The sequence below is a fragment of the Delphinapterus leucas genome, chromosome 11, assembly GCF_059928025.1.
Source record: "Delphinapterus leucas isolate spDelLeu-1000000601 "Yukka" chromosome 11, BTC_Dleu_Yukka2, whole genome shotgun sequence".
Classification (NCBI taxonomy): Eukaryota; Metazoa; Chordata; class Mammalia; order Artiodactyla; family Monodontidae; genus Delphinapterus; species Delphinapterus leucas.
In genome coordinates, this window is record NC_143139.1 from 7,145,276 (window position 1) to 7,161,253 (window position 15,978).

A 15,978-nucleotide genomic window follows, 5' to 3' on the forward strand; every position below is an offset into this window, starting at 1 on the left:
TCTTTTTCATATTCTTTTCCATTAGGGTTTATTACAGGATATTGAATATAATTCCCTGTGCTATATAGTGGCACCTTGTTTTTCATCTATGTTATATATAGTAGTTTGGAATCTGCTAATCCCAAACTCATAATTTATCCCTCCCCCTGCTTTCCCCTTTGGTAACCATAAGTTTGTTTTATATGCAGAGATTAGTATTTTTTAAACTGAGGACAGAAGAGCTATCTTAGGGTGGCCATTGCCCTAACAAGGTGTCTTACGAAAGCCATGGCCTGAGATTAAGAGTTCAGGGACACTCTGGTCTGTTTGATGTGACACGTGGCTTTCAGGAAAACACTTTTTATCAGAAGCCAAAAGGGGTATATTTGTGGCCCATGAAGAAATGACTTTGATCTTCCATGGACCAAAAGGGCAAAATTCAACAGCTGACATTAGGCTGGTGGTTAACACATGATGAAGTAACCAGAACTCTAATCAAAAGGTCTGAAGAACCAAATGGGACTTCCCTGGTGGTGCAGTGGTTAAGAATCTGCCTGCCAAGGCAGGGGACACGGGCTCGAGCCCTGATCCAGGAAGATCCCACATGCCGCGGAGCAACTAAACCCGTGCACCACGACTACTGAGCCTGTGCTCTAGAGCCCGCAAGCCACAACTACTGAGCCCGCGTGCCTCAACTACTGAAGCCCGCATGCCTAGAGCCTGTGCTCCACAACAAGAGGAGCCACCGCAATGAGAAGCCCGCGCACAGCAACGAAGAGTAGCCCCCACTCGCCACAACTAGAGAAAGCCCGTGTGTAGCAATGAAGACCCAACGCAGCCAAAAAAAAAACCCAAAAAACCCAACAATAGGAAGCTACTGGAAGTATCGTGTCAAATCAACCCAGCAGCATAAAGCCATTTACTTTATTCCTTAACTCTACACCTGCCAACTACCTTCCCCTACCTGCCTGTCGTTACATGTGCCATGGAGTTGACAGTGTACCCTGGACTACAGAGTTTTGGGCAGGAGAAGGGGGATTCCTCTAGAGAAAAAAAAATTGGAAAAATATTAAGAAACATGCTTGTGATGTGGAAATTTTCCTTCTTTTTAATAATTGCAGGAGTAGAAAAAAAATCAACCTGGAATCTGACAAATAACAGAAAAAGGAAGTCCATCCCTGCCAGAGAGAATCTTTAGTCTATTTGGGTTCTGCCCTCGCGGATGGGCCGAGGTATTGGTGAAAGGATTCGCTTGTTGCTGCTGCCTTGGACAGTAGGATGGGTCTGTTTTTTTGCATCATTAGCTGTAGTACCAGATCATTTCCCTGGGTGAGGGGCAGGGAGGGGTTTTAAGTGAATCATCATCGGAGACTTTGGAGCTGGAAAGGCTCATCACCAAGGCCTAGAAGGGCTAGAAAATCATTCATTGTGGCTTAAAAGACATCAATCGTACGGCGTTGCAGTTCGCTTGGGAATAACATGTGTGCTTCACCTGAAACTCAGGAAAAGACTTAACTTTTAAAAAAGCAGGTGAATTGTCACATTTCTTTGGTCAGAAGAAAATGGACTGGTGGATCAGCTCCTCATGCTGGGGGAAAAAAATGCAGCCAAGAGGACTTTATGGGAAGGACCCTAGTTGAAACAGCACTAGCCCAGAAGGGGCTTGAGGGATTTTGGGATTCTCAAAAGTTGCTTTTACCATGATTTCTATAATCAGAAAAATATTCTATGAAAATGTGACTTTTTACTTTCTGCATAGCTGTTCTTCTTGTTTTTCAGTTTTCCATGCAACATAATCAAGAATTTATTTGAAACACCTTATGATATGAACTGAAATAAACTTGGCAAACTACAATTATCCTGAAGTTTTATTCATTTATTTATTATTTATTCATTTATTCCTTTTAATTCATTTTACACAATGGGCTTTCTCATAAAATTTTATTTGGAAGGAGTTCTATTCAATTACCCGATGGTTATAAAAATGGAAGAGGGGCTTCCCTGGTGGCGCAGTGGTTGAGAGTCCACCTGCCGATTCAGGGGACACGGGTTCGTGTGCCGGTCCGGGAAGATGCCACATGCCGTGGAGCGGCTGGGCCCGTGAGCCATGGCCGCTGAGCCTGCGCGTCTGGAGCCTGTGCTCCGCAACGGGAGAGGCCACAACAGTGAGAGGCCCGCGTACCGCAAAAACAAAAAGAAAAACAAAACAAAACAAAAAAATGGAAGAGAACAATGATAACTAGAGATTGTGGAATATATCTTCTGCAACCCTGGGGCGGGGGGGCGGGGAATAAAGGTGACCTTTGGGTTATTTTAGGTGAAGAGTGTGGATGGGATTATAGAAAAGAGAATTTATTTCACACAGTGTCTTTCTGCATCGGTGATTTTAATATGGATTCTTAGTGGTTGTCAACAGCTGGTTAGATAATCTTTTTTCTTTTTTTACACCCTGCTCTTTGGATTCTGACCTAGTGAATTCCGGGCTCAGTCCTCCTCCTCCATCTCTTTCTTGATCCAGTCAACGTAGTTGAGCAGTTTGGTGTAGAACCCGTACCCCCTGCTGCAGCCGATGCCCCAGGATATGACGCCTGTCGCCACCCAGCGATCATTTTTCTCATCCCTCACTGCAAAGACCCCTCCGCTATCCCCCTGACAGGCATCTTGCTTTAGAGTCGGGTCCCCAGAGCAGAACATGTTTTCAGAAAACACATCTTTCCTATTTTTTTTCCGGAGCCAGCTCTCACAATCCTCTCGCTTAGCTACGGGCAGACGGACAAACCTGAGGTTGTGAGAAAGTCTCTCCTCCGTGATCCCAAAGCCACTGACATAGCCCATGAGACCCTGGTCATAGAAGGTCTCGTTGTCGGGGAGGCAGATGGGGAGGAGGTTGGGGCCCAGGGTGACACTGTTTTCCAGCTCCAGGAGGGCGATGTCCCCCTCGAAGTTGTGGGACTCTTCCTGGCGGTAGTCGGGGTGGATGCTGACCCTGCGGACGGGGTGGTTGGCCAGCTTGGTGATCTCTTCCACGCTGACGTGGCCCAGGAACACGTCCACGGTGGCGTTGCCCTGTGCTTCGTACTCCTTGGGGTAGAGCGTGTGCGCGGCCGTGAGGATCCAGCGGTCGCCCAGCAGCGCGCCGCCCCCTCGGCCGTGGATGTTGGTGAAGGCCTGCCAGGGGAAGTTGCCCAGCTTGGCCTTCTGGCCTCCAACGATGCGCTGCTTCTGCTCCACAGGGTTGACAGGTTTCCCGCACACTGGGGAGGAGAAGGGGGTTGGGGGGGAGAAAAGGGGGCGGGGTGGGGGAGAAGGGGCGGGTGGGGGGAGGAGAAGGGGGCGGGTGGGGGGAGAAGTCAGCGCCCGGCACCGCGGTCTGTTCCCTCCCCTTCGCCCCCTCTTTTTAGCTCAGGCCCCTTTCTTCTCTCTCCTCCCTCCCTTCTGTCTTTGGTGTACGGTCAGCCTCTTCTCCTCGTTCTTGTTTATTCTTCCTGGGGCTTTTCTCGCTCTTTTTTTCCTTTTTCTTTTTTTGGCCGCGCCGCGGACCCGTGCCCCCTGCAGTGGGAGCGTGGAGTCTTAACCAGTGGACCGCCAGGGAAGTCCCTTTTGCTCTTTTTCTTTTTATTCCTCATCTCCCACCTGCTCAGTGAAAAGTCCAGGAATGTCGGGACAGGTCCAGCTCTCTGGGTCCCTCTGCCCTTCTGCTGGGGCGTCTCCTCGCCTTTTTCCTGATTCCTCCCTCACCCCCTGTCTACCTTCAGCTTCAAGCTGGAGCGTCTCTCCCTCCTCTGTGCCATGCCTCCTCTGAGGCCTTGCAGGGCTGCCAGGGCCACAGAGGACGGCGGAGCGTTTCCACTCACCTGGCAAACACCGAGGCATCTTCTCTCCTGCCAGCTCATTCTTCCACATGCCCTGAGCTGTGCAGATGTACCGCCCTGAGGGGAGAGGGGCTGCGCTCAGGCTGGGAGGTTGTGGGCAGGGGCCAGTGAGCACCAAAGTGCGGGAGGGAGAGGTCAGGGATCAAAGGGAAAGGTTCAAATATACGTGGATGGGATATTGAAAGTGTTAAGAGGCTCCATACGTATATTTTTGTTTTAATGCTAAGTGGAAAAATCAGAATGCTTAACTATTATATTCGACATGATCCCCATTTGTGAAAGTAGACACAAAACCTGCAAGGAACTTATCAAACTTCCATCAGTGATTGCATCTTGGTGCTGGGTAGTAGATGTAAATGGTAGCTATGGTTTTTTTTTTTTTTTGGCGGTGCTGGGTGGATCTTAGTTCCCCAACCAGGGATTGAACCCATACCCTTGGCAGTGAAAGAGTGGAGTCCTAACCACTGGACTGCCAGGGAATTCCTGGTAGCTATGTTTTCTGATCACGGACAGTGTGCCGGTGCTCATTGCTCAGAACTTTGCTCAGAACTTTATCTGCATTATCTCATTTAAGCACCACCATGAGGCTTTCAGATATGCATCATTATCCCCACCTTATAGATGAGGAAACTGAGTTTAAATAATTTGCACAAGGTCGGGCTTCCCTGGTGGCGCAGTGGTTGAGAGTCTGCCTGCCGATGCAGGGGACACGGCTTCGTGCCCTGGTCCGGGAGGATCCCACATGCCGCAGAGCGGCTGGGCCCGTGAGCCATGGCCGCTGAGCCTGCGCATCTGGAGCCTGTGCTCCGCAACGGGAGAGGCCACAGCAGTGAGAGGCCCGCGTACCGCAAAAAAAAAAAAAAAAAAAGTTTTAAAGATACCCACAGATGAACTTGAGAGTAATTTAGTAAACCTCAATGCAGAAATTCACAACATAGCAGCCTGAGAGAGTATGTGGGGAGAAGGCTGAGGAAGTCTCACTGATAAAGCTGTAGTGGTGGTGGTGGTGATGGTAGTGGTGATGGTGGTGGTGACGGTGGTGGTGATGGTGATGGTGGTGATGGTGGTGGTGACGGTGATGGTGGTGGCGGTGATGGTGATGATGGTGGTGGTGATGGTGATGGTGGTGGTGGTGGTGATGGTGGTGGTGATGGCGGTGGTGATGGTGGTGGTGGTGGCGGCAGTAGTGGTGGTGATGGTGGTGGTCGTGATGGTGGTGATGGTGGTAGTGGTGATGGTGGTGGTGGTTGTGAAGGTAGTGGTGATGGTGGTGGTGATGGTGGTGATGGTGGTGGTGGTGATGGTGGTGGTGGTGGTGATGATGGTGATGGTGGTAGTGGTGATGGTGGTGATGGTGGTGGTGATGGTGGTGATGGTGGTGGTGGTGGTGATGGTGATGGTGGTGGTGATGGTGGTGGTGGTGGTGATGGTGGTGATGGTGTGTGGTGATGGTGGTGGTGGTGGTGATGGTGGTGATGGTGGTGATGGTGATGGTGGCGGTAGTGGTGGTGGTGATGGTGGTGGTGATGGTGATGATGGTGGTGATGGTGGTGGTGGTGATGGTGGTGGTGGTGATGATGGTGGTGATGGTGGTAGTGGTGATGGTGGTGATGGTGGTGGTAATGGTGATGGTGGTGGTGATGGTGGTGGTGGTGGTGGTGATGGTGATGGTGGTGGTGGTGGTGATGGTGGTGGTGGTGATGGTGGTGGTGATGGTGGTGATGGTGGTGGTGGTTGTGATGGTGGTGGTGATGGTGGTGGTGGTGGTGATGGTGATGGTGGTGGTGATGGTGGTGATGATGGTAATGGTGATGGTGGTGGTGGTGGTGATGGTGATGGTGGGTGGTGGTGATGGTGATGGTGGTGGTGATGGTGGTGATGGTGGTGATGGTGGTGGTGATGATGGTGGTGGTGATGGTGGTGGTGGTGGTGATGGTGGTGATGGTGGTGGTGATGGTGGTGATGATGGTGGTGATGGTGGTGATGGTCGTGATGGTGGTGGTGATGGTGGTGGTGATGGTGGTGGTGGTGGTGGTGATGGTGGTGATGGTGGTAATGGTGATGGTGATGGTGATGGTGATGGTGGTGATGGTGGTAGTGGTGATGGTGGTGGTGGTGGTGATGATGGTGATGGTGGTAGTGGTGATGGTGGTGGTGATGGTGGTGATGGTGGTGGTGATTGTGATGGTGATGATGGTGGTGGTGGTGGTGATGGTGGTGGTGGTGGTGATGGTAGTGGTGATGGTGATGATGGTGGTAATGGTGATGGTGGTGGTGGTGGTGATGGTGGTGGTGGTGGTGATGGTGGTGGTGATGGTGATGATGGTGGTGGTGGTGATGGTGGTGATGATGGTGGTGATGGTGTTGATGGTGGTGATGATGGTGATGGTGGTCGTGATGGTGATGGTGGCAGTAGTGGTGGTGGTGATGGTGGTCGTGATGGTGGTGATGGTAGTGGTGGTGATGGTGGTGATGGTGGTGGTGATGGTGGTGGTGGTGATGGTGGTGATGGTGGTGATGGTGGTGGTGATGGTGATGGTGATGGTGGTGGTGGTGGTGATGGTGGTGATGGTGGTGGTGATGGTGATGGTGATGGTGGTGGTGATGGTGGTGGTGATGGTGGTGATGGTGGTATGGTGGTGATGGTGGTGGTGGTGGTGATGGTGGTGATGGTGGGTGTGTGGTGGTGGTGGTGGTGGTGATGGTGGTGGTGGTGGTGATGGTGGTGGTGATGGTGGTGGTGGTGGTGGTGATGGTGGTGGTGGTGGTGATGGTGGTGGATGGTGGTGGTGGTGGTGATGGTGGTGATGGTGGTTGGTGATGGTGGTGGTGGTGGTGATGGTGGTGGTGGTGGTGATGGTGATGGTGCATGGTGGTGGTGGTGATGGTGGTGGTGGTGGTGATGGTGGTGATGGTGGTGGTGATGATGGTGATGGTGGTGATGGTGATGGTGATGGTGATGGTGGTGGGTGGTGGTGGTGGTGGTGATGGTGGTGATGGTGATGGTGATGGTGATGGTGATGGTGGTGGTGATGGTGATGGTGGTGATGATGGTGGTGATGGTGGTGGTGATGGTGGTGGTGGTGATGGTGGTGATGGTGGTGGTGATGGTGGTGCTGGTGATGGTGGTGATGGTGGTGGTGATGGTGATGGTTGTGGTGATGGTGGTGGTGATGGTGATGGTGGTGGTGATGGTGATGGTGGTGGTGGTGGTGGTGGTGGTGATGGTGGTGATGGTGGTGGTGATGGTGATGGTGGTGGTGGTGGTGATGGTGGTGATGATGGTGGTGATGGTGTTGATGGTGGTGGTGGTGGTGATGGTCGTGATGGTGGTGGTGGTAATGGTGGTGATGGTGGTGGTGGTCGTGGTGGTGGTGGTGATGGTGGTGGTGATGGTGGTGATGGTGGTGATGGTGATGGTGGTGGTGGTGGTGATGGTGGTGGTGGTGGTGATGGTGATGGTGATGGTGATGGTGGTGGTGATGGTGGTGGTGGTGGTGGCAGTAGTGGTGGTGATGGTGGTGGTCGTGATGGTGGTGATGGTGGTAGTGGTGATGGTGGTGATGGTTGTGATGGTAGTGGTGATGGTGGTGGTGATGGTGGTGATGGTGGTAGTGGTGATGGTGGTGGTGGTGGTGATGGTGGTGATGGTGGTAGTGGTGATGGTGGTGGTGGTGGTGGTGATGGTGGTGGTGGTTGTGAAGGTAGTGGTGATGGTGGTGGTGGTGGTGGTGATGGTGGTGGTGGTGGTGATGGTGGTGGTGATGGTGGTGGTGGTGGTGATGGTGGTGATGGTGGTAGTGGTGATGGTGGTGGTGGTGGTGATGGTGGTGGTGGTGGTGATGGTGATGGTGGCAGTAGTGGTGGTGGTGATGGTGGTGGTGATGGTGGTGATGGTGGTGGTGGTGGTGGTGGTGATGGTGGTGGTGGTGGTGATGGTGGTGATGGTGGTGGTGATGGTGGTGGTGATGGTGGTGGTGATGGTGGTGGTGGTGGTGATGGTGGTGGTGATGGTGGTGGTGGTGATGGCGGTGGTGGTGGTGATGGTGGTGATGGTGGTGGTGATGGTGGTGGTGATGGTGGTGGTGATGGTGGTGGTGGTCGTGATGGTGGTGGTGATGGTGGTGGTGATGGTGGTGGTGGTGGTGGTGAGGTGGTGATGGTGATGGTGGTGGTGGTGGTGATGGTGATGGTGATGGTGGTGGTGGTGGTGGTGGTGGTGGTGGTGATGGTGGTGGTGATGGTGATGGTGGTGGTGGTGGTGATGGTGGTGATGATGGTGGTGATGGTGGTGATGGTGGTGGTGATGGTGGTGGTGGTCGTGATGGTGGTGGTGGCAGTAGTGGTGGTGATGGTGGTGGTGGTGGTGGTGATGGTGGTGGTGGTGATGGTGGTGGTGGTGGCAGTAGTGGTGGTGATGGTGGTGGTGGTGGTGGTGATGGTGGTGGTGGTGATGGTGGTGGTGATGGTGGTGGTGCTGGTGGTGAGAAGAAGCTGCTTATGAGATTCAAGTCTTTCTTTGTATCAGCGCAGGTGTTTCCTTCTTCAGCTTTATTAGATGCCTCTTGGTACCTCTGAAGCCAGTGCCCTGGATAAATATCTTAATATTCACTCTGTAGGGATTCTATTGGAAGAAATTGCAGAAGATGTCCCAACAAGAGGGAGAACACTGCCATTTGCATGGGTCCCTACCTCGCTCAGACTGGCTTCTGCCATCTCTGGTTTGCATTTTGTAATACGGCTCATGGCAGTAGTACTGGATACGGGCCTGGTAGGTGTTCACCCCCGTCGTGGTGGTATAATTGAAGGCTCCATTAGGCAAGCTTCGGGGCTGCCCGCAGTCCCTGACTTGGAGAGAACACAGGGCCGTCTGAGAGCTGGTAAGGATTGTACCGGAACTTCAGTGGGAGGAAGGTGAGCAGTCTGCCCACAGAGCAGGAGTGGACCTGCAGAACATGCTGAGAACCTTCGGGAACTATGGTGAGTGGGGGGGCTCTCGTGATGTACGGGAACTGGATACAACGAAATTCAGCCCTGGGTACAGCCTGTCAGTCCTGCTGAGATGAGGGCTGACTGGTTCCTGGATGGGCCAGAGGCTTCAAAGGATAAGTCAGGGGAGGGTCTTTTTGGGGAGATGCTTAGGCCAGACCCCTCTTCCCTTCTCCTCGGGGGAGACACATCCCTGAGTTGCAACTTACTCTTGCACCTGGGCATGGCGCGATGCCATGTGCCATCATCCTGGCAGACAGCTGTGAAGGACAGGAGCGCCTGTTTGCCCTGTTTGATCAGAGATAGAGGTGCTGTTAGTACAAGGAGGTGCCGCAGCTCCCTTCCTGTCCTCGCCCACACGGGAGCAGTAGGGATGCAAAGTCATCTCTCAAGCCCTCAGAACTTAGCACCCATGGACGTGGCTCCTTGGTCCTTCTTCCTAGCCAGTCCTTTCAGACCAGACTTACACATGGGCGCACATGAGCCACACAGCAGGAAGTCAGACCTAGGGCTAGTTGTTAGACCCAATAATCCTCTCTCTAGATTCTTGCCTGTTTCCACTGAGGTCCAATTGAACCCCACAATTTTAAATTAAAAAACAACAAGCCCAGTTGTGTGTTCTCTGCATTGAAACAAAAGTTTCTGTCCTGAAGTAGAACCATGTTTCTCTTCCTCTGGAACACCTTTCATCACCTCATTGCCCCTAGACTGTAGTCTTCTTAAGGGCAACAGCCTTTCCTAAAATACTAGCGCAGCCCAGCCACTTTCAAGGGTGCTTGAGGATGCTGACGTATGCTAAGTGCTGTCGTAGGTGAGCAGATGGCAGGGACCAGGGCAGGAGATGGCCCCCTCTGAAATGAAAAGTAATTGGACAGAATGAATGAGTTTTATTAAGATCAGCAGTCATCCCAGATAATTCGCCCTGGAACAGATTGCAAGGGAATGTGTACGAGGGTTAGGATGTCCCAGTGAAATGTAAATAATGTGAGAGAAACCGTGTGACTTGTTTTAAACTCTATGATGTGAATGACAAATGCCAAGTTAAGGGTGCGGGGGACGTAGGACGTGGTGAGTTGTAACCTGAGCAGAGAGGAGGGGTCTAGGACACTGAGTCCTTCCTGGAGCGAGGAGCAGTTACCTGGCTAACTCAGCTTGATGCAACATTCAAAGGTAAGCTCCACGAAGCCTGCATGAATATGTGTTTCTTTTTACTGTACTTCCCACATCCAGAACACTGCCTGACACTCAGTAACACTTAGAATGTTTGTTCGGTGACTTTGCTACAACTGAAGGACAAACCAAAGGTCTCTTCTCTGTTTCAGAGTAGGTCTCCCAAGTGGTTCTATTGAACAAAGACGGGATGTCCAGTCCCAGGTCCCTGGCCAGGGGTAACTCCAACCGCATGCTTTTTAAAAATAGCATTTTAATTTACCAGCTTTTGTGAGATTGACCAGTGGAGAAAACCACATATTTTCCTGAGTCTGCAAAGCTGAGGACAGGGTAGTGGACCTGGGGTAAGACCACCAATGTACAGAAAAGAAGCCCCTTCTTGTTGTTAGGTGGGATGCTGCCCGATTCATGAATCATTGAATAAAGTCAGTTAGGTCTTAAAAAAAACACCAAAGTCCCAAAACCCAGAGCCCTGGAGCAAGAGGCAGGGGGTTTGGTGGTAATCCTTGCTGTACACAATCCCGGTACTGTTGAGTCGCTCCTTGCACTTCACCTCCACCCCCGCCTCTTTGGTTCCTAACTCTACAATGAGTTATTGGGCAAGGCCAGTAGCTCTTAAACTTGGCTGGGCAGTAGTATCACCTGAGTAGCTTTTAGTAATCCTGATGCCTAGGCTGCACTCCAGACCCATAGACTAGGCTCTAGCAGGGGACCTGGACATCAGTATTTTAAAATCCTAAGTGTTTCCAAAGAGCAGTCAAGTTGGAACAGGCCAGGTGACCCTTCCAGCTCAAACGTGTATGATTCCACTTGGGGCTGAGCCTCAGCCTGCTGTGGGTCTGGCTGTGTGAATTATTCCTGATGCTGGGCCAGTTCCTTCCCCTCAGCTGTGGCTCTTACCTCCATGAGCTGGTAGCCTTGTTTGCAGGTGGCGATGAAGTAGTCCCGGAACTCGTACTGAGGCTGCAGGTCCTGGATGATGGTGAACGAGTCTAGGGTCTTGGGCTGGGGGCACTTGATGACTGTCAGGGAAAGCAGAGGGCACATTTATTGCAGAGCCACTGGCCTTCTTTCTACCCACTACATCCTGCCCACTTGCTGGCCAGCGAGGGGCCCCGGGCAGCCTTACTTTTGCTGGTGTAGTGCAACTTCCAGCCCTGGCTGTCCCCTGACTCGTCCGTGAAGAACAGCAGGTCCACGGAGTTGCTGCTGGTGTCAATGGGCTCTGGCCTTTGCTTCCCACAGAACTCACCGATGTTCCTCTTGTTGGCATAGATCTGATGGGGGAGGAGGGAGGGTCACCTCTCCAGTTCAGAGACTTTTCTCCAGGGCTGGGGCGGTGGTGCTGGTGGTGGGGATCCTGCTTTCTGTATGTTTTCAGCTGGAGGGTAAAAGGGATCCCCAGTACCCAGCTGCCAGCTGTGTAGGAACTTGCCCAACTCATGTGTGATGTTGGCCATTGCTGTACCAATTGGCCAGAGGGTCCAGCAGGAAGGAGGGGTAAGAGAGCCACGTGGCGATGGGAGGAGAGGACAGGGCGTCTGGGGGTGGGGAGGTCTGCTGCACCTGTAGCTGGTCGTAGGGACAGTGTACTTGCTCGTGGTCATCGATTTCGAAAGGCTCCAGGAACTTGAGTTGGAGGGTGAGGCCCCGCTCTACCCGGATGCTGTAGTTGCAGCGTAGGTCGGGCGGGTAGGGCCGGGGGTACTCCAGGCTGGAGATGTAGCCCGACGGCTCTGTGAACAGCTCGCTGCTGCACTCGGCTGTGAGAGCAAAGCCGGGAGGGGGGTCACCCGAAGACTCGGGCTGGCCCGGTGAGCCCTTGCTCGGTCCCTTCCTCCCAACCCTGACCTCACCCTGGCAGGAATGCCTGTCCTTCTGAAGCTCATAGCCTGGACGGCAGGAACAGAAATAGCCACCAACGTAGTTGTGACACAGGTGCTGGCACAGGGGCTGGGGATTCTCCTCGACCAAGTTGAGCTGGGAGGCACATTCGTCCAGGTCTGGAAGAGATTCCGGAAGGAAGGATTCAGTTCCTGCCAGGGGACTTCTGTGGTGGCGCTAGTCTCAGCGAGGTCACTCACCAGAGGCCTAAACAGACAAAGCCAGCTCCTGGCCACCTGGGCCTCCCGCGGCCCCTCTAACGCTTTCTGGGGACTGCCCAGTGGGGACAGGGCTCAGGTGGACAGCCCCCTCTTGGAAAAAGCTCTCTTGGTAAAAGCAAGGAAGGCCAGGCTTCCTGCTTCTTTGGAGTCAAGGTTCTCCTTTTCCGGCCCCCGTGCAATATGAGGCCTGGAACACGGGCACAGGGACCACTCACCCACAGCTTGGTAGTAGGCCAGGAAGCCCTTGTAGAACATGATGGTGCCGTTCTCCTCATTGGAGAAGTCCGTGTGGAAGGTCAGCAGCATCTTGTTCCCTTGGGACATAAATTCCTTCCTTCCTGGAGGGTTGCCCAGTGGGGAGCCCAGCTGCCCACAGAACCTCCCCAGGGTTTTCTTATCGGCAGAGATCTGGTGGAAGAAGGACAGTGGGGTAGGGAGACAGTTGCTGAGGGGACACGTCCCACGTGGAGGGTCAGTGAAGGTCATCCTTCTCTTGTCCCGACGAGCGGATCATGCCTCCTTGCTGGACGGCCTCCAGCTGCTCTCTGCCTGCTGCGTTCTGGCTGTTGCAAGCTTCCCCAGGTGCCTTTCCTCTGTCCCCTGCATCTCCATCCGCTAACTCTGCACGTTATCCTGTCCCGCAAACATCGTCCCTCCCCTTTTATGACCCCCAGCATGTTTCAGACCTTTCTTCACACCCATCTCCTCCTGTGCCCGCCCCCCACTGGAATCCTGGTGGCCTCTACCTGGCCTCTATCATTCCTTCATCCCTAGAGCCTGGATGGTCTGCTTCACCTTCTGCTCTGTCCTTCCACCTCGCCTTAGTCAAACCACCCACGTCCAGCCATGCCTCGTGATGGACTCAGCTGAACGTGAGCCCCCGGGGCCTGGTAGCCTTAGCAAGCATGGCCGAACTTCCCTTACCTCTTTCTTCACAGATTCCTTAACCCCTCCAGAGCAGAAGGCATCCCTCCCCCCACCTCATTCTTCACCATCCCTTGCCACCAAGACCCCTTGCCTCCAACACTGCCGTCTCAAGTCCTCTGGGCTAGGAAGATGTTTCATTTTCATGTTATTCTCTTATAACCTCCAGGAGGTCTCCTTGGAATAGTATTTATGAGCTGTGTGCATGCTCTACCCGAATCCTGAGTCAAGAATCTCATTTTTATTGGATGTAGAAAGATGGGACTGGGACGGTGCCCTTGGTCATGACAGAGGTGAGGAGACAGCTCCCTGTCCTTGCTGAAACCTATGCTTGAGCCACCACCATGAATGTCTCCCTTCCCCATGTCCCTGCGTTCCTGGTGAGGTGGCAGTCAAGGTGATACTCTCCATGGAAACAGGGAAACTGAGGCACAGCGATTTCCCAAAGGCTGCTAGCAAGTAAGAAGGTGGGGAAGGTTTTTCTGATTCCTGTAGGCAGTACATTTCCTGAGAGTGGGGCCCGTACCTTCCCTCTGTGTCTCTCCCCTCAGTGCTCCCCTAGGGGCTCTCAAACCAGTGGACACTCATCCATGACATCACTTGACTCTCAGAACCCCCACCTGGCCATCAGCTTTTACAGACTTCGGGCTTTGTCCACAGGTGGGGTCCTGTACAGGGTGGTCAGAACACAAGTTCCCAGGTTCCAGAGACACCCAGCTCTCCCTCTGCCCACCCAACCTGGGCCCCTACCTTGACATAATCATAGAAACAGCCTTCCGAAGGCTCCAGGTCAAACTGCCGGAAGACGAGCTTCACCCTGTACCCCGTGGGGACCGTGATCACAGTGGTGGTCTCAAAGTTGTCGGGGTAAGGCTTGGGGTACAGAGGGGAAGTCACTTCCCCATAGAGTTTCCGAGGGGTGAAGACGGAGCCTCCCACCCTGTAGAACAGGACTGGCACCAGGACGTATAAGAGCCACCTGCCAAAAAGAAAAAAGGTATCTGTAGGGCTGGAGGGGTGCAGCAGCCTTGCAGTTTGGGCAGTGGCTGTGGAGGGGGTGGGGATGGTCATACCGCCGGGCGTTTTCCTCTCGGCCCATTCTAGACCTCACAGAGATGTTCTGGGGGGCGGGGGCGGGCGGAGTGCGGAGGCTGGTCTTTGCAGCTGCCGCATTGGTGCGCACTCCCCGGGGCGGTGTCCAGTCCGGAGGTCATTGCGCTCCCTCCACCTCTCTCCCCAGCCTCCTCTGCTCTGTCCCATCACTCCCCTCCCCTTCCCGGAATAGGGCTGGCTTGGGACCCGTTAACTGGGGGTGAGGGTTTCCAGTCACGGCTCTCCGAAAGGGCTCCCAAAGGCTCAGCAAAGGCCTCTGGGAGAAACCACCTATGGAAGATGGTTTCGGGCACAAAACGACGCCTCTCCAGGGCTGAGTGGGTCCCCCATCTCGCTGCTCCCTGGGAGCTGGAGGAGGAAGATAAGGTGGCATCACCTCCTGGGTCTGAGGTCTCCTCTTGCCCTCAGGAGGAGGGACGGGGGGGTATGTGTTTGCATGTGTGCACGCATGTGCACGTTGGAAGGGGTAAGGTATATACGGAGGGGAAGTGTGTTCCCACCTCCCTGAGTAAATCTGGGGGCAGGGTTGCCTCCCGTGCCCAGGATTCTCTGCTCTGGCTTCTCCCACCCTCCTTGGTCCCCATTAGCCTTACTCACATTTCTCAAGGGCTGTTTTTGGGTCTCTGACTCTCCTGACAGCGTCTTCATCCACTCTGTGTCCAGGGAGAGCAGAGTCACGCAGAGGAGGGAAGGGGGAGGGAATGAGGGGGAAAAGGGGGGGACCATTACGGGAGGAATGTTGTAGGGAATGAACTATTTGCATAAACAAAAACCAAAAAAAAAAAATCTGTTTCCAGTGTAATTTAGTTTTGGTTTTGAAATCCCTGATGGTGCTGCCACCTGCTGGCCACATGGGGAAGGTCTAGAGATGGGTCTGCATTTTTAGGGACAGAAAAGCCTTTGGTTGGAGGCCCAGACTTCCGTTTCTAAATCTGATGGGAATTCCCTCTTTCTTCTGGGACCTTCCTGGGGTCTGATGTTGTTGTACAAGGTTCCTACCAAAAGGGCAATGGAGATTGCAGTTGAGGGTGACTCTCTTTCCTGGACCCTTCCTGTCCTTAGTCGCCTGACAGCCCTGGTCTGGGAGCAGCCAGGGTTTCAATGCCCAGGATGATGTGACAGGAACAAAGGCTGGAGAAGGGTAGTGCAGGAGGGCACAGATGAGAATGAAGTTCGGTTGCCCTGGGGCCCTGGGCTACTTCACTCATCAATGACACGAAGAGCAAGGATTGCTGTGACCCCAAAGCAGTACCAGGCTCAGTTTTAAGACCCTTCTTCCCCACCTCAGTGAACTCAGGCCTGCCAATGAACTTGTTTCTTAGAGAAGCAGGGGCAGCTGAGGACAGGATAGACACATCCTCTTATCCTCAGAAACTGGTCAAGAGTTTGAGCCCCTGAGTGTCCCAGCTGCCTAGGGCTGGGCAAACAGTGTGGTTGTAGGCCGACCACTAGTGACTTGGTCTTTTCTGAAAGAAGGCCAGGCCCCCGGGAGGGAGAAAGGGCTCTCGTCTCTCTTGTCCTCCAGGCCATCGTGTCCTGTTTTAAACCTTTGCTCTTTGGGGAAGACTTTCTTCAACTCTCCAGGGCTCAGCGACCCTATAGCGGTGTGCTCCACAGGGAGACGCAGATCCAGAACAGGCCTCTGAGTTCTCAGGCCTCTGTAGTCCATCCTGCTTGTTTCCCCTATTAGATGAATCCCTCCAACTCTCCACCCACCCACCTGCTCACTTATCCATTTGGAAGCTACCTATTTAAAGTGCCAGGCACTTTCCCAGGCACTGGGCTCGCGAAGATGTGGCAGCTTCCCATTAGGCAGTGGCCAGGTC

The 15,978-nt window shown here is 53.4% G+C and overlaps 1 protein-coding gene across 1 annotated transcript; it reads right to left on the reverse strand.

Annotated features, from left to right (window-relative positions):
* Window positions 1–1,873: 1,873 nt before the first annotated feature.
* On the reverse strand, window positions 1,874–14,875 carry C1R (complement C1r). The gene is made up of 11 exons (XM_022577480.3): window positions 14,750–14,875; window positions 13,790–14,018; window positions 12,331–12,523; window positions 11,867–12,013; window positions 11,577–11,773; window positions 11,140–11,287; window positions 10,911–11,032; window positions 9,050–9,128; window positions 8,544–8,699; window positions 3,834–3,908; window positions 1,874–3,233 (listed from the first exon to the last, which is right to left on the reverse strand). Coding segments are annotated over exons 1-11 (2,118 nt in total). The 5' UTR covers window positions 14,752–14,875; the 3' UTR covers window positions 1,874–2,463.
* Window positions 14,876–15,978: the final 1,103 nt, after the last annotated feature.